This window comes from Vanellus vanellus (genome assembly GCF_965231255.1).
Source record: "Vanellus vanellus genome assembly, chromosome: 2".
NCBI lineage: Eukaryota > Metazoa > Chordata > Aves > Charadriiformes > Charadriidae > Vanellus > Vanellus vanellus.
In genome coordinates this window covers 73330529-73358138 of record NC_138906.1, presented here as the reverse complement: position 1 = coordinate 73358138, position 27610 = coordinate 73330529, and the positions used below count along the sequence as shown (strand labels likewise).

General features: G+C 43.0%; 1 protein-coding gene across 1 annotated transcript in view; it reads left to right on the top strand.

The window, feature by feature from the left end:
• HIVEP1 (HIVEP zinc finger 1) overlaps nucleotides 1-27610 on the top strand; it is a 123229-nt gene that overhangs the window by 70415 nt on the left and 25204 nt on the right. Inside the window, exons 4-5 of the mRNA XM_082499300.1 lie at nucleotides 901-954; nucleotides 20463-26416. Of these exons, the coding sequence (XP_082355426.1) occupies nucleotides 901-954; nucleotides 20463-26416 (6008 nt within the window). The remainder of the gene's footprint in view (nucleotides 1-900; nucleotides 955-20462; nucleotides 26417-27610) is intronic.

Here is a 27610-nt window from a genome sequence, read left to right as displayed (position 1 = left end):
AAAATGAGCAGTGTTATCTGAAAGCTCAGATCTTGGTTGGTCAAGCCCTGGTTTAGTGTGGAGCTCAGCCTCTCCCAGCGCCACTGCTTCTTATCGGCACAACTTCTGATCCTGAAGCCACTCAGGAGACTCTTTGTTACCAAAAAGAAATTGGTCTCAAGTTTTTATTCATTCTGTCTGCCCCTTTTCTTGTTTCGTGCTCTGCACAAGGAGGTCCCCCCCTTCCCACGGGATCTTCTCTGAGGTTTCTCTGCAGCAGCAACACAGTCCCCCTCCTGACACCGATGTGTTTGGGGGGCAGCAGGCGATCTGCGAAGAACAGGGCAAGAGGCAAGATCGGAGGCCTCACGTTTGCTCCTGCTGCGTGTGGGGGAATTCCGGGTGGTTTTGCCGAGGAATAAGGACAGGGCTACTGCTCATCCCCCACTACTCCCATGTGACAGTATCGGCTCCGTTGCTTCACGTAGCAAATCCTGTTTGCTCTTTGTATCCCCCTGTTTAATGCCGCATTGTCTTGTTCTAACAGCATTTTTCAAAAACGTTATTAAAATACTCTGTAATGCACCATAATACCTATTCCAAAGAGTCCCCTGACTGCATAAATTATTACAGATGGTATGAAGCTGCAGCGGCATTAGCTGTTGAGTGCAGGTCCAATGCTGATGCTTTTCTTTTCTGCAGTTCCGTGTAATTTAACATGTCAGTAGCCTTGCTGGTGAAACATGATAAAGTTTTATGTGGCCGTATTAGTCATAATGTACTGCATATTTCCATACCAGTGTGAATGGTATCGCTCCTAAATATGAACAGATAGCTCAAGACAGATTTCGGTAAATGACTTTCTAAAATCTTATGGGTTTTTTATATATGTATTTTAATAATGACTTCTCTTTCTTGCAGACAAAATTGAAGAAGCACAAAAACAACTTAATGGAACAGAAGACCAACAGAGAGGTAATGAACAAACCCAAAAAACAATGAAATGGGAAAAGATGCATTGCAATTCTCGAGGCTGATGCGAAGCCTTTGCTGCATGAATGAAAAGACGGGTCAGGGCCGGGCGCTGGCCGGGGCCGCGGGCAGGGCTCTCTGCAGGGCAGGGGCTGCGATCTGTAACGCCCCGATTTTCCTGGGACGCAAATGCTTCTTTTTAGCCGCTTGAGTAGCCGTGTTGACCTTGATGAGGCGGCTGAAACGGTAGCGTTCGGGATGGGCACAAGTTACTGACTACAGCCTGTGCTAACCGTTCGGTTCCTTATATGATTTACCTAATCATTAATAACCATACTAATCATTAATAACCATATTTCGTTTATGACAAGCAATACGTGATGATTTCTAACAGATGCTGAAGGGGGATTGATCATCACAGGTTATTTTAAGAAGCAGACGACCTGTGACAGATTCAATCCGTGTGTTAGAGCTCAGGAAGCTGGTGGAAAGCCACTGGGTTTCACGGCTGGCTGACTGCAGTGGTGCTGGAGTGCTTGTGGGGTAACGCTCATCCGCGCACCCGCAGAGGAGCCCAGAGGGACGTTGGTTGAAGGACCCCAAACAATACCTTGATGGACTGCTGCTGAGCTCATCATGGGAGAGCTGTTAAAGGTCCATGTGCACAGGCCCAAAGGAGAACAGGGGCAGGTGGAAACCCAAATTTAAGGACCCGGAGGGAGGGAGACCCTGCCCAGTCCCCTACCAGGACTGTCCCAGCAGCGTCCAGGCATGAAACCCGCCACCGTGAGCCATCAGGAGCAGCTCTCTGGGTTGCTTTTTGGACCGAGGGCATCGCTAGCTGGGGGGTGTGGGACATGTCGGGGGATGCAGGGAAAAAGCTTTTGGGGATTGCACAGGGCTTGTTATGGGATGCCATGGGGAGGAACCAAAGGTGGGAAAAGGGGGGGATTTAGGTGATACGGGGAGAAACAAATGTGGGAAGTAGAGGGATAACAGAATAGAAGGGTCTGGCCAGGATGCTTGTCTGATGATGCCCTGCTGCTGACCGGCACCGTCTGCCCTGTCTCCTCATTAAGGTCCACCTTCAGCTGTTTTCCAGTGAGGGGCTCTTTACTCCCTGTGTGTGTACGGGGGTGTGTGGTGCAGCCACTGGAATGAGTGCGGGTGTGTGGGTGAGTGTGTGAGTGTTAGCAAGGATCAAACTGGACAAGACAGCGAGTAAGTGAAGTGGGCTGGGGCCAGGATGGCTTTGGAGGTCTCCAAAGGTCGGTTCTGGGTGTGAGAGCCGTGAGTGTTCGTGTGAGTGCTCCAAGTGTCTCTCTGGGATCTGTCTGTCCAGCCATATATATATGTGTGTGTACGTGTGTGCTCTGAATGCACGTGCCTGTTGGAAAAACGTGTTGAGCCTCGCTACTGGTTGGACCTGAGGGCCTGGAGCGGCAGCAGCGTTGCCTCTTTCCAGCTGCTGGATTCAGCTTGAGATATTTCCTTCTAACTATTTCCCTATGTCAGTGCTTTGTTTTGTTCTGGGTAGGCACTCACCTCCTGTGGTAGTGAGCTGTCCTTCTGGCCTGTGACACATCTGTGAACGCTGTTCTAAATTGTTGATGCTCTCTCCCGGAATCAAAGTTTGTTATCTTTTGAAACAATGAACTTCAAAACTTTTTCAAGATTAGAAAGCATAAGAAACACCCAAGAGGATCTCAGCAGGGTCCATCTGGCCCAGCATTGTGCCTTCAGTGGAGGCAATAGGACATGCTGTTTAAGGACAGCACGTAAGCCTGGCCACATTCTGCAGTCCATTCCCCTCCTGCTGTCCACAGACGTTGGGTTAGGGATGTTTGCCTCGTCCCTTTAGACATTTTTGGACCTGTTGTCAATGAATCCTTTTGGTTAAATGCTGTCTGCTTCCAGCATAGTCTGGCAGCAAAGTTCACTGCAGAAGTTCGCTACCAATCACATTAAAAAAGTACATTATTTTACCTTTTTTCTCAACTTCTGACTAGTTTAAACAGGTGTCCCCTGGTTCAAGCATTGTGCGATTTGTTAAATAGCAGTTCTACATTCACCTTATCCACTGCCTTGGTGATCTTATGAACCTCATCCATCTCCCACTCAGCGTTCTTTTCTCCAAACTCATGACTGGTTTAGTTTTTCAAGGAAGGGGCTGATTCAAACTGTCTCATACGGGCACCAGGACTGTGGTGTTGCTCTGTATTTGTAAAAGGTGAGATAGAAAAAAATAAGTGGCTAGGTGGTAATAGCAGTCCTTCAAATATTTACAAAGACTTTTCAACAAACTAGACTTCCTACTAAATAGTTTGGATGTATCTTTGTTTAGTAGATCATCATAGATGAGTGGTACTGTCATCCAAACATGAAAACCTTGGCCTGTAAAGTACTGCTGTGTGCTGTTGTTGCTGTTGGTCTTACAGAAGTAATATCGGTCTGGAGTACTTTTTGTGATGGACACGCTCCAACTAAAGATGAGCTAACCTCTGCTTTTAGGCGTTTGTTCTCACATGTGGCCCAGTAAAACCTTTGCACAAAGGAAGACAACTTCTGTAGTGTAAACGTAATGATGTACTCTGAAAAGGATGGGATTGCGAAGATTTATGTGATGGTAGCACTTGGCTTTCAGCATCTCAGAAGTTGAAGAGATCACTGCTTATTTTTTGAATCTTAATCTAAATTCATATGGCTGGCAATTGAAAAATAAATTTTTACATAGAATATTGATACAGGAATGACTGAGATAACAAGGCTACTCTTTTCAAACGGAAAATGTCCTCTGCCATTTTTTCTTTTAGTCTCTGAAGTGTCTGAATAGATAGATTTCTTGGTAATATGAAGTAAACAAAATTATTTATTTGAAGCTTTAGAGTCTGAAGGCCACTGAAAAAAGAAAATACATGTTTTGAGCTAAACAAGTAAACAAAAATGTGCGCGTATGCACATAAGTTATTTTAAATCACAATCAAGTGTATACAGATTCACCTGAAGTATGGTTATATATTTTTCTTTTTTGTTCATTTATTTTGTCTTTCAGTTCATCTGGACCACTTTAGGTTTGTTTATTTCCTCTCTGAAATGAATGGGGAATGTAATTTTGTGGAATTTATCACAAGTTAACTACTGCTCTGTCCGTACTGGAGTTGTCAGTGGTACAGCATATTTGCAGGGAGGAATTTTTTGTAAGTTTGATCATGCTGGGTTTCTGCTGACTAGCACTGTGCACTGATCAGTCATAACTTTATACATGTGTGGGGTTTAAGTTAAATTCAATTGACTACTAAAACATATATATTTAACACCTCATTTTGCCATTAGCTGTAGTAATCCAATTAAGTGCAAATTGGAATAGGTCTCTATTAAGCACAGAGGAGACAGTAAATGAGCAGACATAGTTTTCAAGTTTGTGGACTTGGGTTATTTAGTACAAAGTTGCAACTGGAAGACCTACTTTTTTATTTTTTGGAGTGGTAGTCCACAGTTACATTCAGATCACAGATACTTACATGGCCTGCCACTTGAGACCAGAAATGTGTTCATTAGGGAATGTGCTCACCTTCCCACTCAGTGCGTAAGTAAGGTGGATAATTCTTGTGTCATCTCATTTTCTCTCAACTACCCAATTGCTGCTATGAATTTTCATTAGGAGAAGCTGCGCTTCTCTTTAGCTGCGATGATATTCCCCACGGCTGTTCTACAACCTGGGTATACCTGGTTATAGCCCTGCTTTGGGGTTGAGTTTCATCTTCTGACACACATACAGGGTTTCGTTAGCGTGACGGAGGTCTTGCTCCTAGCGAGATGTTCTTTAAAACCTGATGGTGAGCTTGAACTAGAGAAAGTTTCTCCTTGAGAAGGCAGTGAAAGCTTTCTCTGATGTGGGACCCAGTGGGTATCATGAGCTGGAAGGCATTCAGCCAGACCTGACTGCTGTCTTTGATCTACCGCTGGCCGTCCTCCTAAGAAAGCCATCCCAAGAAAGTCTCTCTGTCTTCTCCTTCCAGACTGGTAAAGTCAAGTCCTCTCAGATCCTTGTGATTACCACAGAGGCTTCTGATTTGGTCATCCCCAGAACCAGTTCAGCCACTGAAGGCCAATATGAAGCGCTGTAAGCATTTGTTTTCTTCTTTATCTGTTGCAGCAGTTCTCTGCTTGTCACAGCAGCCTGGGTCCTAGGTACATCAGCTCCATGAACACTGTCATTGCATTCTTTAGGGCTAGTGGAACTAACTTGGTTATCTCCGTGCTTGGCGCTAGTGATGCTAAAACTGCCACGTAAATCTCTATCTCAGCTTCTGAAACTGTTCAGGGAACTAACGTTGGTGACAAACTCCAGCAACACTAAGATTTGCCATAAAGGGGATGGCAGATCCCCAAAAGAACCATTTCATGGCCTGATGTGTACTCTGCATTGCCCACCAATCCTGGGGTCTCTCTGACTGTTAGGAGTACTATTCTGGACTCAACTACATCATTTCAGATAACTGCTTCTTGCCACGTCACAGCCAAAAGGATCAAAGATAAATGACTAGATCAGATGGAAGATGAGTTTCCTCATTCTGCTTCTCAGTCATGGCAATTGCCATGTCCTCAGAGTATAAGATGGTCTGGGGACACGCATGTGTTCCTCAGCCTCATTGCAGTTGAGGCTTGCAGACTGTCATAGTTGTTTGTCAGGTACGAATTCATCCCTCTGAATAAGCTGCAGTTCTTGTTTGAATTTCTACTCAAGTTTTTGACTTTCTGCAGTGTCGTGGCTTAACCCCAGCTGGCAACTAAGCTCCACGCAGCCGTTCACTCACTCTCCCACAGTGGGACGTGGAAGAGAATCGGAAGGCTAAAAGTAAGAAAAATTGTGGGTTGAGATAGAGTCTGTTTAGTAGGTAAAGCAAAAGCCGTGCGCACAAGCAAAGCAAAATAAGGAATTCCTTCACTACTTCCCACTGGCAGGCAGGTGTTCAGCCATCTCCAGGAAAGCGGGGCTCCATCACGCATAATGGGTACTCAGGAAGACAAAATGCTGTAACTCCAAACATCCTGCCTTCCTTCTTCTTCCCCCAGCTTTGTGTACTGAGCATGATGTCATATGGTATGGTCAGCATGGTCAGCTGTGTCCCTTCCCAACTCTTTGTGCACCCCCATCCTACTCGCTGGTGGGGCGGTATGAGGAGCAGAAAAGGCCTTGACTCCATGTAAGCACTGCTCAGCAATAGCTAAAACCTGCTTGTACTATCAACACTATTTTCAGCATGAATCCAAAACATGGCCCCATGCTACCTACTATGAAGAAAATTAACTCTGTCCCAGCCAAAAACCGGCACATGTGGGAGAGGGGGGATATAACAAATCCATCCGGAATTCAGACTTCTAGTCCCTCTAATGGCATGCAGGCATCTGCCAGTCTCCTCTCCTGGTCTCTTTCCAGGATTGGCAGGTGTCTCTCTAGCTTCAAGGGGAAACCTGTTTTCAACCTATTGAGGTTTGTATTATCAGAGGCTTCATTCTATCCTGCTGCCTTAACAGTTGCAGCTGACTTTACTGAGACAAAGCACAGGAATGTTTACCTGTTGTACACCACCATTCCATCAAGGTCTACGCTCCATAGTATGAACCAGGATCCATGTTCCTGTGGCTCTCTTTGTTACAGCGCTCCTGGTCTCACCCCCAGAAAAGACGATGTTGTAAATCACAGAAAGGAATAAGCTGTCAGTTAAGTTTCAGATCAGCGTGTTGTGTTGGTCCCCTCCAACTGTGGGAGAGTGAGTACTCATTTTGCAGTACCCACTTGAGCTGAAGGGATCGGGTATGTCCTTAAACTGTGTTAAGGTCTGTTTAGAGCGCATTTGAGCCTGTCATTTGCCTTTCAGCCAAGTTGCTATACTTTCTCACTCCATCATTTTCACATTCCTTAAAGAGCATTTTCAGTTTCTTGCCTGCTGCTGGAAATGCTGCACGTGGAATTTGAAGACTATGCTGTGTATTCTCCTGCATTGTCTGTTTCAGATCCTCAGCAGAGCTGTTCACTTCTTGGTCTGTGAAGGTGGATTTCTAGGTGGCTCTCACCTCTTCCAGAAGTCCAAGCTGTTGTGACAGATCTATCTTGATGATAGTTCCCTTCCAGAGGTACCACAAGTTTCTCCCTAAGACAGTATCAGAATTTCACCCAGATCAGTTCTTTTTCCAGAGCCTCATGACTCGATATTAGTAGCGCCCTCTTCATTTGCAACCTTAGATACAGTAACATTGTTGGCTGGTCTGAGAGTTTTGTCTGACTTGATCAGTGGTGGTTTAAATGGCAGCGGGCTCTGTCGGTATTTGCTGAGAAACCGCCAAGGCAGAACCGTTCAAAGCCCTGGTTTGGACTCCAGCAAGGTCCAAGCAACTTCTGGGGGTGTTGTTGAAAAACACCTTTATTTCCAGCCTCTGTCACGGGGCTACTTAAAGCCTCCGTCTGCACTTTCAGGAGGTGCTAATCTCTCTCTGAAGCCTTAAGGTTGACATGGCATTTGTTGGAGTGGCTCCGTAGTCACTGTTTGCATGTGGAACCGAGACTCCTCGTTCGCTGGCTTACATCCGCGTATAACTGTGCGGGACCACCCATCGTGTGAATATATATTTGAGCTATTGTGGAAGGAAAGAGTAAAGAAAGGAGAGACTATGTTCCAGCAGCAAATATTCTCCGAGATGCACAATCCACATGCACATATGTTCCCCTCCCACACTTGCAGTCCCTTCAAAGTAGTGTGTTGGCATGGAGGAGAGGCAACTGAAATGAAATGCCCTTTACCTTGTTTGCCCATCTGCTGTTTCTTTAAACCAGAATATTATCTTTCTAGTAAATTGAACGGCACTGAGATTGAGGTGTCTTTATAAATGGAAGCATGAGACATAAGTTCAAAAATATAGATTCTGCTGCAGATTCATGGTAGACATATTTTGTACCTTCTGAGTTCTTCGAAACCCTCCTTACCTTGTCATCCCTCCTGTTAAATGAATGCACGTTATTGACACAATTATAGAGGGAGTTTCAAATACAGTATTATAAATACACCAGCATTCTCCCTAGATAAACAAAACCTTGCGTGTGTCTTACCCTAGAGATTGATGCCTTTTTTATGTTGCCGTGTCCCAGCTTACAGCCGACTGTCGTCGGCCCACCATCTGTCCTCGAAGGAGCGGCCAGGTCCCTTCCCTCCTCTCCCCTCCCCGCCGGCATTCCCGATCCCGCTTCCTGCCACCGCACCTCTCCCTGCCAAAAAGCAGGTGGGAGCACTGCGTGCTGGTGATGTACCCTGCTCCCTAGGTCGTCAGCTGTGGTCAACACTGTATTCTTTCGTTCAAGGGAAATAGGAAATGGGATGAGAAGGGGAGAGATCAAACAAGAATCTGGAAATGTGGTACTAAATTTAAGCATTTTTGATTTACCGGCTTAGAGGGACCTCATCCTCCACAGATGTTTCCCTGTGGGTTTGCAAGCGTGTGAGCTTTCTGGATTCTTTGCTGCTGTGGTACCCACGTACTATCGTTAGTCCAAAACATTTTCTTTCCATTTTGTATTTGTAGGAAACTGTGCCTTACTTTTTTGGGCAAGACACGTAACCAAGATCCAAAGTTTCATTTGATTCCTTTCATCTTTCCATCCTTATCTTCAGCAGCCATATGGGCTAGAAATACAGTAGCTCTAAATGGAAGTATATAATCTTCAAAAGTTGCAAGTTACAGTAGTGTCTGGTTTGCTACTTAACGCTGGTGAGAGGATTAGCCTGCCTTTATGTTTTTCTATTGACTTACACCAGAGCTACCTACCTTTCACTTTCCGAATGCTCAAAATTGCAAGCTAGCAGTGATATTTCGTGCAATTCAGTTGTGCATTTTCTTCATGTCTGATTTCATAAAGTGTTTGTATCTACATTAAAATATGTCAATACATGTGTCTGAGAGGTAATTTATTTAAATTGTTCTGTGTACGTCAAACTGTAAGGCTTTAAATCAAGGCTGAATTATCTTCCTAAAATATTTACAGCAGCTCAGACAGCCGTGATTGGCTTAGTGCAGGAACTGTTCGTGTCTGTAGCTCATGCCATGCAAGAGGTTGCATTTTCATGAAGTCCCATCTATTCTTAAAATCTCTGGTGTTTTCACGTTGAGGAAGCATTGCATGCTGCTAATAACAACAATGATGACTTGAAAGGTTCTTTCTGTCTTTAGGCACATTCAACACAGGGTTTTCTGCCCGTGAAGGACAGTGAGAAAACTCTCCCGACTTCTGTGGGAGCAGGAAGCGTCTCCGGTATCACTTAACCTCATTTTTCATTGCTTTTGTTTATCGGTAGTTAAGTACACTTTAATGTCTTCATTTTACCAGTGGGGGCAAACTGATAAAAACGGAGATGTTTACATGTTCTTTGCTCTGAGCAACAACATTAGAATATGGGAAGATTTCTGGCTCCTGTAAACCTCCTGGGTTGTGAGTCAATGCCTCTATCTGTTATTTCTATTTTAATTTGCTTTGGTTAGTACATTTAGTTTAGACTACTAGCAGCTGAAATCTGCTTGGTAAATCCACTGCTGGTGCTAGACACAGCAAGAACTGGTATTGTTTTGACAGGCAGACAAACAGATTTACAGTTTTAAATTGAACATTTCATCCTTTGGAGCTATTATGAGAACTTGGTTAAAGCATTAATGGGATGTTAAAGTAATAGTATTTTGACTTTTTCTGACAAGTATAGCAAGTTTTTTGAGTGACAGTTCAGCAAAAGAGATTCCAACCTGCAAGTATCATTTTCAAAGGGACATTATTAACTTTAGAAAACAATTGTTGAAAAGGCATCTCCTGATAGTAAATGGAAAGTGGCTATTCCAAATCCCGGTATAGTGCGTTGTTAAATCAGTGACTGTTTTCAGACACAGTAACACTTTGAGCTTGACCATGCTTTAATGAGTAGAAGGATTTCGTGCAAGTTTCTAAAATCTGAGGCTCAAACAAGCTTATTTTTGCGGTGGGAGGACGCTGAGCTAACGAATTACCTAATTCGAGAGGCATACCTACGCGCGTGTAGTAAATGCAATAGGTTGCTAATTTTAGCTGATGCGAGCTGGGAGCGAGCCAGTTGTGGAAATGCAAGATTTTTCACTTGTTCGCTTCCTTGTAGTCTGCCTTGCATATGAGTAATGAGTGTTTTTTTCATACTTTCCAGATAACTCCTTTAGCTCCTTTGGCCTCCTTCTGCAGGCAAAATACAATATATAAGTGGATGGTGAGTTAGGTACAGTGTACCAGTCTCTGGTAGTTGGATGCTACTGGCTGACCTGGGTGGAGTCTTTCATAGGAATCTCCTAAAAAGATGCGTGGGTATATGTGTGAGAGGGAGAAAAGAGAGACTGTGCACACCTGTGGAAAAGGACAAAGCGGGGCTGAGGAGAGGAAAGCGCTCTGAGTGGCTCCGAGGTCTCAGCATTGAGGACCTCCCACTGACGCCGAAGCAAACCTACGCTGGGGGACATCACCCTTCCCACCTCTAGCACGCCAGCCCGAGCTTCCACAGTTAAGACATTCCTCGTGTCTAGATCAACTAGGTCAACTTCTCCTGCTTATGTGGTGTTCGTAGCGCCATTTAGTCCTCAGAGAACGACCTGCTGCGTAAGGCTTTTCCTACTCGCTCTGCCAGAGCTCCTATTCCTTTCTCTGTTTTTCAATAGCATGGCTGTTAGGTCTGAGCTCTTTGCTGCTCCTCGTTTCTCTTCAGTTGCTACAGGCAGCATGGAAATTTCTCCATTTGATCCCCGCTTTTCAAATGGAAGATTATGTTAAAGAAATGCGGAGAATATGACTAAGGAGCTTGTTCTGTTTGAACATCATTATGTGCAAAGAGAGTTTAGTTAACATCTTGTTCCTTTCATTTCTGTTTTTTCCCCTCAGACTCATGTTTGGGGATTTTATATTCAGTATCTCATCCGACCAGATAGCAGTTGCTTGTTGCTGATAACCCTTAAACTGGTTGCTGGTTCATGAGCCAGTCTATAATTCTGTCTTAATGGCCTTTCTTCTTCTGCGTGTAAGGGATAGACGTTGTTCTAATGATTTATTAGCCAAATCCTAACTTCCCAGTAATAAGTGGTAATCCTTAACTTGCAAACAGATAATTTAGTCATGAAACTGTTCGCGATATTGCCTGACATTCTAGGAGGATTTCCAGATGTCCCTGAGGTATTTTAGTTAATTTCTGGCAACATACTGTAAATGGTTATATTTAAACAGCTTTATTCTTACAGGGATAACTGGGTGGAACTGGTTTCTGATTAGGCTTTCACTGGGAGCTTGTTAATTTGCCTTTGGGGAGGCATCCTGGCTTTTTTCATGTCTTTAGAGTGCCCAGCAAGGAAGAACTTCTCAGGCTGGGATTGCTGGTGATGTTAGCTATCCTCACATTGTCTCTCCACCTGCTCATAGTCACTGTGCTTTATCTTAACAGCACTTAAGCGGTGATTACTTTTCTTAGTTTAATATTAAGGCTTCTGTGTAGATTAGGAGTATAGAGTTGTTAAATGGCTGTAATGCATAGCCGGTGCATAAACTCCATAGGGCTACTTAATATAGTAAATATTTTTTTTTTCAGCATTTTTAAAATACTGTAGTATATGCCCTTGCTGAATGTTCATATGTTGGCATTTAGTGTGAGTAGTTAGGCATTAACCATAGGTTGTATGGTCGGCATTTGCTGTTCTTGTGTTTCCTTTCCTCTGCCTTTCAATGAAGTGCTCAAGTCCTGTGAAACTTTACAGTGGTTCAGCCTCTGCTGGTCTCTTACACACATAATGGTGGGAAATTTCAATCAGTATCAAATGTCGTGTTCCATTTAACGTGTTTCGTGCTGGGCAGGAAATTAACTCTTTTTGGGGGGAAAAAAAATAATCCATTTCACTTTGGTCAGAGATTTTCAGATGTGCTGACATGTTGCATTGGATTCCTGTTCACATATGGATGTTGGCATTTCTCTGCTGAGGCTTTCATGTTACCTCAGCAGTCAGATGTTTATTGCTGTTGGATCTTCGTGGTCTTCCTCATCAAGCACACTGTTTTTATGGCTAAAAATCTGCTGGTTGTTACTTTCTTCACTCAAGCCAAGAAGCAAAACGCACAAAATGAGGCGAAACTCATAAAGAAGATCTGTCTTGATCTCATCAGGTAGTTATGTCCTTACACCCCATCAGAAGTCTTGCCGTCAAGCTTGTCTTGATGTGCGTCACCACAACTTGAAAAGAAGCCATCAGAAAGGCAGCCCCAGACGGCAACTTGTCGTTTACTCTTTACCTATCCCAAGGCCAAACAAGAGTTGGCAGGCTCTCGCATCTGGGATGAAACTGTAGCACAGGGGCGCTCCCTGATAAGCCCAAGCCGTGTGCCTCGGGGCGAAGGTGTCTCGCTTACCTTATGCTAAAATGTTATTGCACAATTTATCAAGCTGATCCGCTCTGCCCTCGCTAACGGTGCCACGGTATTTCATGAGGCGCGTGAGGAGCAGCCCAGAGTGCGCCTTTCTCTGTGGCTGCATCTTTAAACCTATCTATCATTTGCTTTATTTCACTTACTAGCTTGTGTGTATTCTTGATTCTTGATGTTTTGAATTAATGAGTACAATATATATCTGTATCTATTTACCCTAGCTTCGGTCAGTCCAGAAAGTTATTTTACACTTTCGGCCTTAGGGTGTCTTTGCCACTCAAACACTGGTGAGAGAGAGAGGTGCCGAGATGTGGGGTCTGAGCAGCTTCCTCCAAACTCCCACCCCAGCTCTCGTCTCTCTCAGGCTAGTTTAAAACGTAGGTTCTTTCAGGAAAATGTTACTCAAAGACAAGAAATACTACTTCCTTTTCCCAGTGTTACCTTCAAAGTGGCAATTCACTCCCGGTTATATAGAATTAGTGGAAACAGTAGATTGTATAGTTTAAACATTGCATTTTGTACTAAACTTGATTAAAGAATGCTTGCCCGTTCTTAACTATTACTTACTTTTCGTAGCCAACAATACAGGTATTTCTTGGAACATATTTATTTGAAAACCTATAAATTGCATACGAATAGACTTAGATATAAAGCAGTGCCAGCCACGTCTGCAGTTATGGTGAAGCATCAGGTGGAACGTACTGAACATTTTTAGATTGCATTGCTTTTGTTGAGGTGTCTGTTAGTTTTGCCATCAGTGAGGTGAACTCTGCACAGAATTTACCGATGAGATTTGTTTGACGGTGAATGTTGGGAATGGGAAAAGGAACGAAGCAACAAGAAAATTGAAAAGGAAGATTCCTGGGGGATGCTATTCCCTGTGTAGCCAGAGAGTATATCATTGGTATGTATTCAGATCCACTGACTTAGATGAAGACCTATAGAAGCATGCAAACAGTGTATTGAGTATAAACATGAACAAAAGTACTTTGCAGACCTTCAGATTTATGTATTCCAATCTCATAACAATGGAAATTGGTGAAAACTGTGATAAAATGGCTTCTATTATAAAGGTACTATATTTGGGAACAAGGGAAGAGCAGTGGATGTCATTTTTTACCTTAACAAGGCTTTTGACACTGTGTCCCAGTATATTCTTGTATCCAAGTTAGGGTATTATGGTCTGGATGGGTGGACAACCAGAGGAGTAGTGTGTCTGGTTTCAACAGGTACAAATGCAAAGCCTGCACCTGGGCAGGAGGAGCCTCTGCAGTGAGACCGTCTGGGGACTGACTGGCGAGCAGCTCTGTGGAAGGGCCCATGGGGCTGCAGTGGGCACAAGCCAGCAGTATGCCTGGCAGCAAGGGAGGCCACAGCCTGGGCTATACGAATGAAAACACAACCAGGAATTCAAGGGAAGGGATTATCTTCCCCTACTCAGCAATCCTGAGACCACATTTAGATGCTGTGTCCAGTTTTGGGACCTCCAGTGCAGGAGGAACATCAGAAACCTGGAGCGAGTTCAGCACTGGGACACCACAACCATCAGGGCTTGAGCACTTGTCCTGTGAGGAAAAGCTGAGGGACCGGGGCTTATTCAGCCTTGAGAAGAAGTGGCTTTTGTGGGGGTTATCATGAAGATGGAGTCAGACTCTTCACAGGGGAGCATGGTGGGAGGATGAGACGCAATGGGAATAAGTTGAAACAAGAGAGGCACAGCCTGGCTTGTTCCCCATGAGGACAGTCAAGCAGTGGAAGATGTTGCTCACAGAGGCTGGGTAGACTCTCTCCTTGGAGGTTTCCAAGACCCTACTGGACAAAGCCCTAAGGACCCTGGTCTGGTCCCATAGCGGGCCCTAATTTGAGCAGAAGGTTGGTCTAGAGATTTGCTGAGGTCTCTTAGCACCCGCCTGAACCATGACATCTTGTGATGGATGTTATGAAATACTAATTTTTAAAATTGTGAAACTTACATAGCAGTAGAGGTACTGGGTATCATTTCTTGGTGTGTATATCGATATACGTTTTCTCTACAATTACCTTTAATATATGAACTTGAGTTACACTGATTTTATGGGCTTGCCAGGTTGTGATGGTCGAGAGCATTGAAATATAATTTGACTTTACAAAAATGTATGCTGTCGTTGAGGTTAATGGCACTACTGAAAGGAGTGCTGGTACCACACATTAGCACAGGTGCACCTTTCCTGGAGCTTGTGTTAGCAGGACTCTTGCTGTTTTGGTTAATAATGAGAAATTATGCTATAACAATATAGTCTTTCCAGTATGAAAACCTTGTGTGAAATGACCCTTGAAAGGGGGTTGGGGAACCTCTCTCTTGCTGACAGCCAGTACAGTGCCTTTGATGGGTCACATATCAACCCAGAGCTTAGTGTTGTCTGTTACAAACATCAAGAAAAATAGTCATGTGTTGACAGGCAGTAAGAAATCATGAAACTTATCCATGACCTATGGAATAGTCCAGTATTTCCTGATATGAACAAAAGGACCATAGATGAACACTTGATCCAATCCCTATCAGACTGCTTTAGCCTGTGAATGTCACATTGTGCTTTACGTACAGATCAAGTGGTTTTTAAGGATACGTTTGGACTGGTGTTCTCAGCAATAAAAGCTCGTAAACATAGATTAAGCCTACTGACAGAAGTTTTCAAATATCACTGCTAACTTGGAGGGCGCCAAGTTCTTTGACTTGCCTCCTGACCTCTGAAACAGGGAGTGACCACCATGCGGCCATCTCAAGAAGTCTGAAGTTAAGGACCTGAAATAAGACCATTAAAATTGTTGGTGATTGACTTTCAATTTCTCTCTTATTTGTGCTTAAAATTAAGCACGGCACTTGGGTTAATCTCATTCAAATCTTTCTGTTGACTTGTTGACTGTGAACATTTTCGTAGGTGTATGTGTGGTTTATGTAATCAAGGGGTTTGTTGTTTTTTTTTTTCTTTTGAAAAACTATAATTTTAGGAAAAATATGTATGGCCGTACTAGGGAGGCAGTATGAAGCTGAAGAGCTAATTTAATAAGAAATTAAAGTTTAGTTATTCCATGCTGCGTATAATGTGAGTTCTGGTGGTCTTACATTTGCTGACTAGAGTTATTTCTTTATCTCATAATCATGTTCTTTACTTACTCATGGAAACAGACCCAGTGGGGTGATTCATGAGTGCTTTCGATAGTTTCGGTGAAATCAAAATTAAATAAGTATCAGATGTCAAGAATGAGAATATTTTTAATATCTTAAGACAATGGGAAGCTTAGCTTTAATGAGAATAAGATCCTTAGTAATGGTCTCTCTCTTTGAAAAGCCTTCCACCTTTGAATCCTTACCATTGTTAGTTGTCAGAGTAATCTTTTGGCTTTACATTTAGGACATCAATTAGTATTTGAACACTTTCAGAAGAGGCTTGATCTTACTTGCAGTGGCCTGGGAGCGATGTACAGATTTAGGAGCTAAAGTTTAGTCACTTGGATTTCAAAATCTGGTCTCTGTATGTAAGCCTACAGTGATTTTATGTTTTTTTTAAATTCTGCAGCATAAAGTGAGGACATGAGATGAAAACTGTGCCATTCGTTGGACTGTAGGGGCAGGTAGCAGTTGCTTGCTCGAGTAACACTGGGGGAGAAGGGAGCTTGGTGCCTTGCTTCGGTTCCCTCATTCTCTTCCTTCTTTTTAAGTACGATCACGTAGCTCTATTAGAAGGGAGAGAAAGAGAGTGGGTGTTATAATAACATGTAGGCTTTGAGACAGGCAGTTCGGAAAGTTACTTAAACAAAACCATTGAGATCATTTTGTCAAGATACTGTCTAGTTCACCAGTGAATGCTACAAAAGAAAAAAATCAGATAGTTTATACCTTTCCTTTATCTGCTGCATGAGTTACTCTGCCAGATTGCTATCTACACCATCGCACTTGTGTTCTTTTGCTCGATTTCCTGTGCAAAGTGCAGCAGAGAAATTACAGGTGAACAAAGTAATGTTTAGAAACGTCAGTTTTTCTTGTCACGTTTTGAGTGCAGAATTCGTACCGAAGCAAAAGGATTAAACAGAGAGAGTCCTTATGGCAAAGCAGAAGAAAGCCAACCAGGCAAAGCGTGAAAGAGATGCACCGGCATCCCTGGGATGTGAAAAGTGAGGCGCTGAGCACAATGGCATTGTTACCTCTCCTCTTGGGCTGGGTAACTTAATCCTATTTGATGTAATACAGCTTATGAAAAAGATACTTTTTAGACATCTGATTGAGGTGACAGCGCTTCTCAACAGCACCACTTCACCACCTGAGAAAAAGGGGAATTACTGCCGAACGATGAGAAGGGCTTTGTGATTGCAGAGAGAGGTGAGCAGAGCGCGTGGAGTGGCAGGGAGAGAAAGCAAAGCAGATCAGCTTCATGTTTTCTTCACGTGAGGATGTTTTTACGTTCTCTTTGTTCAGTGTCAGTTTGTTGATGTGGGTACAGGGCCCTGGCAAGTTATTGCGCTCCTGAAAGTTTGTAGCTCCGAAAGGCAGAGGAGTGTTCAGCGTTCTGGGACTGATGCTTTCCGCCGGTGGTGGTGTTGCCTCTGGAAATATTGATGCAGTTGGTCTTTGTGCAAGCAGGTAGCTGCAGATTAACAGATGTGGAATGGAATATCTTCAGCATAAACTGGGAATACAAAAAGAAGACTTAAACATGAGGAACAAAAAGCTAAAAACAAGTGAAACAAAGTTGTCGGGGATTCCTTTTTTTTCCCCCAAATATGCTAGAAATGTGGTTGTTAGCAAACATAAGGTGAATATTTCCATTAATAATAAGGACTTCTAAATTATCCAGGAGTGGAGTAGAGCACAGGATATTAAGCCTTGTAAAGCCATTGTCGAGAAAGTACATTTTACAAGATTTTATAGATGGGTACACTGAAGCAAACCTGCAACTGCATCTCTGGAATCACAAAAGATGTAGACTCAGAAATGCAGTAAGAAACTAGTTCTCATGATTTTTGTAGACTGGAATTTTATTGGTATAGCAGCACAATTAGTGGTTGTGAAGACTGAAGAAAATCACAATTTCTGTGTGTGATGCAATGCATAACTTGCCTTTGTTTATTATTTTTTCTTTCCTTTTAAATTTCCCAGACAATTTTTATGGTTTGGCATGTGTTGAACAACGTTTTCAAAAAGTAATGCGGTAAATAGGGTATGGAAAATTCTGATCTTGTATTCATAATGAATTCATATTTTTAATTGCCTGATTGGTAGATGAGAGGTACATTTTCACTTTCTTGAAGGCTTTCTTCAGCCACATTGTATTTTTCAGCTCCGTTGGTTTCCAGTTCGCTAGCATGGTGCAGGTTGAGTATGCTTATTCCTCTACACTGTATGGTTGAAAGCCAGGGATATTAGTTGCTTAATATTCCGAGGCATCAGGAAGCAGCACATCATTTGATTGTTCAATTACGGCAGTATAAAACACCTTAGTCTTTTTGTGTGCGTTTGTCTGCTTGGATGTTCGCAATTCCTGGCGCTCTTAATCTTCCTAGCTCTGTGTAATCTGCCCAGCTCTCCCCGTAGCGCTCCGGTACAAACACCGGCAGTGTGATCAGTGTGGAGGCGTGATTGTGATGGGATAAAAGCTGCAGTGTGTGCATAAAAGGAACCAAATTACTTACGCTCAATTAACGTGGCCATGCTTCAGAGAGATCACCAAACCATGGCTAAAAGCACCCTTTTATATAATTACCTTGTTATTTTCTCTTTGATTTGTGTAAATTTTTTTTGTTGTTATTGAAGAAAAAACAGTTGCAGTAGACTATGTATTGAGAAGAAATCACCATTAATAATACTGATGATAACTTATTAGTGTAAGCCACTCATTTAATTGTGAAGCAATGGGAAGGACTAAACGTCGTGATGGAAGACTGCTCAGCTTTGAATATGTTAAATCCAGTCCTAATATGAATAGGTTTTGGTGACAAAGCAATAAATGCGAAGTTCATTTAACGGTTAAGTGAACAGTTACTGCAGAAATTTCTTTCTGGATGCGCAAGAGGAGCACGAAGTCCCCGTAACCAGGATTCGGAGCCCGTAGTTCTGGTGAGGGATTCTAGCGTCTCTTTTATGGGACTGCAGAATGTGACAGAACAGTCTCTTAGTCTTCACTGTTAAATTTCCTCTAACTGGGCTGTGGGAGGAATGAATGGGTCAGGTTCTGCAGAACTTCCACATTTGCAATACATTGTGTGATGTGTAGTCTTTAATCTTTCAGTTTGCAAGGAAATCTCCTGAACATCCATTCACCCTAAATGAATAGGTGTGTACATTAAGTTGGCATCAAGTTGGAAATGGCATTTTGAACTTCCAAGTGTCTGGCATTAGCACACGTCCCTGTTGGGTTATGCTCTGGCATGGAGAAAGCATAACATCTTCTTGCCTTTCTTTTCTTACTAACTACTTTGCATTCTCTTCTGCTAGGCAAGCTTTAGGTGTTGCCTGGATTTCCTTTACATGGAGCAGGAATTTCACCCTGGATTCATCAGCTCCAGTATCTCTTGTCAGACGCACACAATGCGTTGGCTTTCCTCCCACCGTAGTATAGAAGCCAGCTGGTGTTTCTGCAAGAGGATAGTCCTCATGCCACTCAAAGGGGGCTGTAGGGTTGATGGGTACTGGGAAGTCTGAGCTGTCTCCACTTAGCTCTTTGTGAAGTTGACCGTGAGAATTTTGTCCCTTTTTACGTTGTCTTAAGGCTGTTCTTTACCTAGAAGTGCACACAAACCTCTGGTTTTGAGTAAGTGTATGTGCAGGTAAACATACTGCATGGAGTTACTCAGTACTGCTCTCCAAAATGTGGATGCAGCTGCACCTTTTCAGAAGCATCAGCCCTCTAGTCACATCGTATTCTTCCTTTGCTTTGAGTACTGGCAATCAGATGAATATGGTTTTGGCTAACAGACTAATGAATGAGTTGCAAAAGCTTAAGAAAATGGATTTACATCCATTTAATATTGGGCTTCCTCTGCGCTACCAGTGATGGTAGCTGAGGCAGTGGCTATGACTGAGTGGATGTTCGGAAAGAAGTAAAAAAAATTAAATAATTAACTAACAGATTAAATATCACACTGTTGAGGTAAACAAAGGTGAGTAATATCAGGTATCTATAGAAAAAAACAAGCCTGTACGTATCAACACTGAAATGCAGCCTATATGTATTTTTTTGTTGTTATAGAGGAAATTGGACCCTGTACAAATATAAGTACTTGCTACAAAATTATTCTGCTGAATAATATTCCAATTTGTTTGCTCTTCGCTACACCTCTGAAACTCCACATGCATACCTGCTTAAAATCAGCAACAAGTGTAGCTAGTAATGAAATAATTCAGATTTAGTTTATTTTGTTTCATGATGCACAAATAGAAAATCATTTAAGTGTGACTGATTTTATTCATCCACAGTAGTTGCTCATCTGAAATGCTATTGAAGTTCAGTAATTGGAGCTCTGAAATACAGTATTTGGCAGATGGTGTGGGTGGTTGTGCCATTTCCATGATAAATCTACTTACAAATATAACCGTGAGGAAGTTGTCTTCATTCCTTGACTACTGCAACATATAGATGGAAAAAGTGACAAACACGACATGAAAACAGATTTGTGTCTTGGTTCTTCATTTTCCAGCTATAATGATTTGAATTTTTAAACAAGTGCAAGAGAGAGGTTTCTTTTTACTTTATCTGAAAAGGGATTGCTATAAATGCTAAAATATTCTTTCAGTAGCTTTTCTTTTCTTACATTTCCTTTGAAGCTTTTCCTATAGTGAATTAGTTTTGCAATGTCTTAAGTATCAGTTAGAAAGCATTCTCTTTTAGCTGAAAACTAAATAGATCTTCGCTAAGATGAAATTACTGTTAAAAAAATATCGGAGGCTGGAGAAATGGACAGTCCTGTTGCCCCAGGGCTTACTGTTGAAACGTAGAGACGATAACATGGTATAAATAAAAATGTACCCCATTATCCAGTTTTAATATTCTTTTTTGTTCTCTTTGTGTTTTAACAGAAATCACTGATGCTGGTACTAGAGGAACCCAGGATACAATTAAGGGTGTGAAAAGAAAAAAGATTGTGACTGAAAACCATCTAAAAAAAATACCAAAATCGCCTTTGAGAAGCCCCGCCGAAACCAAGGTTAAGCAAAATGTAGACCCTTCGCCACTAAAAGCTCTTCCAGATGCCTCTGAACACGCCACAGCACAGGATCACCTACCCGTGCAAAATGGAAATCAATGTACCAAACAAAACGGGGGAGCGCTTAGTAGCGAGATAAGTGTTGAAACAACCAAATCTGAGACATCAATGCAGACAAAGCTTTCATTGACGCATCAGTCCTTAGATCTGGTTAAACAGACAGCGGAGGATACTGATGCGAACCAACTGAACTCACCAGAGAAGAAGTCTCTCTCAAACTCCTCATCAAGTAAAACAAAGGCTGACAGTAATGAATGTATTAATTTTGTTGACTGCAGTACGTCATCCCCATGTACACGTACTGCATTTGATGTCTTACTAAAAGCTATGGAGCCTGAACTGAACACCTTAGCACAAGAGTGCCCTCCTTACGGGATGCAGATAGAGAAACTGAGACCAAATAAAACTGTAAGCACCTCTTCTAGTCTCACGTCCAATACAATGAGCGTCCAAAGTCAGTCTGCTTCGTCACAGCGTGAGTTTGCATCTGGACCTCACTATTACCCGTGTGCATTAAACAATGTGCATGTAGCAACAACAACCAAAACTGGACAAGCACAAGGCCAATCTGTTTCTCATTCACAAGACCTTATTACTAAAAGCAGTCAACAAAATCACCAGGTTGTTATGTGTCCAAGTTTCACTAGATCGCTGGTGCAACAGCAGAGTCAAGAAAACCCCAAGGTCCAGCAGATATACAGCATAGCAGTAACTTCGTCTGTCGTTCACACCTCATCGTCCACTGTAACTCAGGTTTTTCCACAAAACCAGTTAGTATCTAGTTCATCTTCACCATTGTCAATTAGCACATCGAGTTCAACACACTTGTCTATAGGTCCCATGTATAATTCAGCCCAGATAGCATCAGTTGTAAACCATGGTGTAGAACAAATATGTAACCTCTTGAAAGACCAGAAGCCTAAAAAGCTAGGGAAATACGTCTGTGAGTATTGCAATCGGGCCTGTGCCAAGCCCAGTGTTCTCCAAAAGCACATCCGATCCCATACTGGAGAGCGACCATATCCTTGTGTGACGTGTGGGTTTTCGTTTAAAACCAAAAGCAATCTGTACAAGCACAAAAAATCTCATGCACACGCTATCAAACTTGGGCTTGTCCTACAACCAGATTCAGGTGGCCTCTACTTATCTCATGACTCGGACAAAGCACTTAGCATTCATTCAGATGTGGAAGAAAGCGGAGAAAGTGAAGATGAAGGCACTGCTGATGAAAGACAAGATGATCAAGAGCTGGAACCTGCACAAATAGTGAAAGTCATTTCGAGTGCAGAAACGTTGCGGAAAGGAAGCCCTATTCCATTAAGCAACCCAGATTGTATACCAGGTGACTCTTCATTGCATGATGCAGAACCTCAAGTAAGGGCAGCTTTACCAAAAGTAGTGGTTCATCCTGTAAATGTTTCTCCGTTAAGGGCCGATAGCCCAAAAGTAACAGAACCAACACCCGAGCTTGCTGCAGCACAGAGAAAAGGAGATTTTAAAATGACAACTCTTCAGTCAAATTCCACACATACAGCCTCATTCAAGGAGAACGACATAAAGCAACATCAGAAAGTCGAGATGGGCCTATTAGAGGAACAGCTGGGATCTGCTGTCGGAGCAGTGCATGCTCAGCTCCAGCGACAACAGGCAACCGATGGTTCCCAAGATCAGCAAGGAAAATGTCTTTTGAGCCCTAGAAGTTTAGGTAGTACTGATTCTGGTTATTTCTCTCGTTCTGAAAGTGCCGATCAAACAATGAGCCCACCAGCTCCTTTCGTAAGGGGATTGTTGACCTCTGAGAAAGATCCAAATAAAAACCTGCCCTGTGTGCCACGAGCAAGTGGCGTGGTAGCATCAGTGGTACAAACTGTTTGTGCTGAAAAAAAAATGATTCTCTCTGGCCAAATGCGACCTCCCATGGCAACAAAAACCCTTGAGGAGCGTATCTCAAAGTTAATTTCTGATAATGAAGCTGTTGTGGATGACAAACAGTTAGATAGTGTGAAACCAAGAAGAACATCTCTTTCGAGAAGAGGCAGCATAGATTCGCCAAAATCCTACATATTTAAGGATTCTTTCCAGTTTGATTTAAAGCCCATGGGAAGAAGAACTAGCTCAAGCTCTGATATACCAAAGTCTCCTTTCACGCCCACTGAGAAATCGAAGCAAGTTTTTCTTCTTTCTGTACCATCCCTTGACTGTTTACCTATAACACGAAGTAATTCCATGCCTACTACCAGTTACTCAGCAGTACCTCCAAATGTAATACCTCCCTCTCATCCCCTTCGAGGAAGTCAGTCGTTTGATGATAAAATTGGCTCTTTATACGATGATGTTTTTGTATCAGGACCTGCTACTCCACTGAACCAAGGTGGACATCCTCGGACCCTTGTTAGACAGGCAGCGATAGAAGATTCTTCTACTGGTGAAAGCCAAGTTCTTGGACCAGTGCGATCTGTAGAAGAAAGTTATCTAGGGTGTAATTTATCAAATGAATCCTTATTGCAAAGGAGCAAGTCCCTAGCACCGGGACCAAATTTAGAAAAAACAAAGAAGTCCCCTCAGGTGCGAGGAACAATGTTTGAGTGTGAAACCTGCAGAAACCGATACAGAAAACTGGAAAATTTCGAAAACCACAAGAAATTTTATTGTTCGGAGTTGCATGGACCTAAAACTAAAGCAGCAATCCGAGAGCCTGAGCATAAAACTGTTCCAAACAGTACACAACCTCAAATTCTCCACTACAGAGTCACTACTTCCACTGGCGTCTGGGAGCAGACACCCCAGATAAGAAAAAGAAGGAAAATGAAGAGTGTTGGCGATGATGACGACCCACAGCAAAATGATACAAGCATTCCATCGAAGAACACAGAAGGCCAAAGCAAGCCAGTAAATTCATCCGGTCTGTCGAAACACAGCACGACAACAGTGGTAGGATCACAACAGCCAACCAATCTTCTACTTCAGAGTTCCCAAATTCAGCTTGTGGCTCGAAGCACAGATCAGACTACTGAGCCAAAGATGGCCCCGCTCATTGAAAAGCAGGCAAGCTCAGCTGTGCAAGAAAAGGTGGAGTTGAAAAGACAAGGGACTGGCATTTCAGTAATACAGCACACCAATTCACTGAGCAGAAATAGCTCCTTTGAGAAATCAGAATCATTTGAAAGAGTATCGCCAGTTTCTTCTCAAGAGCCCAACAAGGTTGCAAAGCACCGCTCTTTGAATACAGTTGTGATCCAAGAGGACAGACACTCTCATCTGAATACTCCCCAGCATCATCAACCCCTGTCGTCAGAAGCACCTAGAGGGGAAGTTCAGGGAAGCCAAATAGTTTCTAATGAGAGAAGCGCACCGCTTCAGCCATCAAGACTTGTTCGGCAGCATAACATCCAGGTTCCTGAAATACTGGTCACAGAAGAACCAGACAGGGACCAAGAAAACCAATGCAGTGATCAGGAAAAGACAGAAAGGTTTAATTGGCCGCAGCGCAGTGAAACTCTGTCAAAATTGCCAACAGAAAAGCTTCCACCAAAGAAGAAAAGAATTCGTTTGGCTGAAATGGAGCATTCTTCTGCCGAATCAAGCGTCGACTCCACACTTTCCAGAAGCCTAAGTCGGGAGAGTAGCTTGTCTCATGCCTCCAGTTTCTCGGCCTCACTCGATAAAGATGAAACTTCAAAGGCTGAGAACCCTTCCAAAGTAGAGCTCGTTAGTAAGTCGTCAGAGTTCCTCATGATTCCCGCTGGCTCTCACGCCCTGGCTGTGCCTGGCCCTCATTACCGGGAAATGAGACGTGCTGCCTCAGAGCAAATCAGCTGCACGCAGCCATCAATGGAGGTTGTGGACTACAGGAGTAAGTCTTTTGACTGTGGAAGCATGTCTCCATCAAAACCTGCCTCGCTTGTAGAGGTAGCTGCTCCAAAAGTGTCATCCGCAAATGGAGTTACTGGACACGTGCCTCTGCTGGAAAGGAGGAGGGGGCCATTTGTGAGACAGATATCTTTAAATATTGCTCCAGAAAGTCATCAGGCTCAAGTTAAATCAACTTCTTCGTTTCAGACAGCTCATTGCACGGATGTGTCCGCAGTGCCATTGCACAGGCTGCAGACCTCCGGCAAATCTTCAGTGGAGTTTCCTTCAAGTACTCAGCATGCACAGACTCACTCCAGGCCTCATTCAGCAGTTCAAAATTGTAATCCTGTTAGCCTGTCTTTGGTTCAGCAGCCTCTAGATCACGTATTGAGTAATCAAGGACAGCCATCCTCGACTCATCAGCCTTCCCAGACATCTACTAAAACATCAGCCCACGGGGTACAAGTGAGCCCATACACGCTCTCTTGTCATACCGATGAAAAAAAGGATTGTTTTGCTCCAAAGTATCAACTTCAAGTTAAAACTTTACATATAGGTCAGCCATACTCTTCTAAATTGCTAAAAAATACTTTACCAACTCAGACCATTCCAGGTCAAGTTGGGGTGGACCAGAACGCATCCTCCTTTGATTTGCAGACTAAACTGTCTGACTTGTCAAATCCATACTCTGTGCCTCCTCTAAAGCAAATTATCCCAAATAACTGCAGCAGTCAAGTACCTCCTATTCCTCCTTTTGTGGTTCCCGTCCGCATTCACAGCAGTATGCCGTCCTATGGCTTTGCAACTGTTACACCCCTCCCTCACATTTTAGTGACCCAGGATCAGGGAAATCAATCTGTTTGCAAAACAAATGTTGCGACAGTGCCAACACTTGAAGGCAAAACTCAGCTGCCAAAATCTCACAAAGATCATCAGAGGACTTTGCCAAATTCATTTGAATTTGAAAATTCACTACCAGAAAGCGGAACCAGAAATTCACCTCTGTCAAGCTCTTTGAATATTATTCAGAAAGTGCCAGTTAGTGGACTCTTTCCTCAACAAGAAGCTACAGCTTCAAGTAAACGAATGCTTTCCCCAGCCAACAGTTTAGATATTGCCATGGAAAAACAGCAAAAGCGTGTTAAAGATGAGAGTGGAGCTGCCTGCATGACAGATGCCAGACCATTGCATTCACTGAACGTTAGATCTAATGACCCTACTAGTAAGCAAAAGAAACCAGTTTTGGTAAGACAGGTTTGCACCACAGAGCCTCTTGAAAATCACCTCTTAGATCCTGATGGTGGTGCACAGCATGAAAAAAGCAGCAAAGCTAATACTTCAGACCTGCGGTTGCCTGACCGTCATTCATCTGACACTGGGGTTTCAGAAACCCTGAAGGAGTCACCAGAATCCGAAGACCTTAAGTCTTCAGCATCACCGGTGTTTGTAGTTAGAAAACCGTCGGAATTGTCTCCAGTGAATAATCAGGGTGCTCTTCTCAAGGCTGTAAGTAGCAGCCAAGAAAGAAGGTCCCCAGGTAACAGTAATGAGAGCAAACACATCAACAGCCAGGGCCAAGCAAAGCCTGTAACTACATTGGCTGCGATGAATGCAGGAGAAATGCAGAGGCTGTCATTTCCAAGCCTGAAGACCTCAACGAGTTTTACCTGGTGTTATCTCTTGAAGAGAAAACCATTGCATCTGCTGCAAAACGATCAGAAAATCTCAGCCTATTCTACCTGGACCATTAGTCCCAACAATCCCAATCCACTTGGTTTGTCGACAAAGGTAGCGCTCTCCCTCCTCAACTCAAAACAAAAAGTTGAAAAGCCACTGTACACTCAAGCCAGAACTACTCATCCCAGATCTGATGTATTGGTCTATTCAAGCAAGTGGAAGAACAGCTTAACTAAGGTACTTAAGCTATGCTTGATGTATACTGATGGTTTACAGACAGAGGATTTGCTTTGGAAATCATGCTTGTTGATATTTTAGAGAATGTAATATGCCTGACATGTATAGTCTATGTGCTTATTTATTTTAGTTATGCTGGATCAAACTGCTAAAAAGATCTTAAGTAATTCCATTAAGAAACCTGTTCATAAGGATTTCTCGCTTTGCGTGGAAAGTAGTTCCTGTATTTAAATCTGTCTATGAAGTGTTTATCGTGTCAGGAATGTGTTTGGCTATTTTTTAAATGCAAAGGGTAGAACAAAAATAGTTCTGATGTAAATATTTTTTTAAACACTTTTAACTTATAACAGGTTAATTTAAGATCATAATTGCGTGTTTTGCCTTAAAAATCAGCTGGTATTTTCTGTTATAAAAGAGTGCTCAGCCTGAACAGGTGTCCATGGATACGCCATGAAAATATTTTTCACCATCGCTGATCATCTAACTGCGAGAGGAGCAGTGAACCATTTCCCTTTCTCCCACCTGGGTTAATCGGTGGTGTGAAATAACGACAAAAATAGCCAAGTTTAAAACAAAATTACAGCTGCCATAAAAGCACTGACAACTTCTTGGATCGGTACGGCTCCAAAGATGACGTTAAATCTTGCACAGCGGAATATATTCCGGGCAATATTTGTGACCCACATAAAACATTACGTCATTCCAGAGTCAGACGTGGAAGAGCAAAGCGGTCGCTTGTGATTTCCTTACCTGTCTCGGGGCCGCACACGTGTGATCAGGGTTTCACTCACTGGGCGGTTTTGTTATGTACAGGGCCAAATCTGCGCTGGTTTGTGCTGGGTTTGGTGTTCCTTAGTAACTGAACTGCCTCTGTGAATGGGTAAAGGTGGCTCTCTGCCCTATAGTATGGCAAGAGGTGGCCGTGTCTATTTAATGGATCCAGTACGAGCTTTTATTGTCCCATATAATGAAGCCGTAAAGCTTTCTGAAGAGAGCCTTGGCATACAGCCTGGTTTCGTGCTCTTCTTTCCTCTTTGCTGTGTGCGCCATGTGCGTGATGCCGAACTTCTTTGTAACTTCTGGCAAAAACAGGGCATTAGCTGTGGACCTCCCTTTCTCCAGAGTCCTTCAGGGCACAGAAATCCTTTTGGGGAGGGAGCAGGGGGTAAAAGTAATTGTAGCTTGTCCCAATCC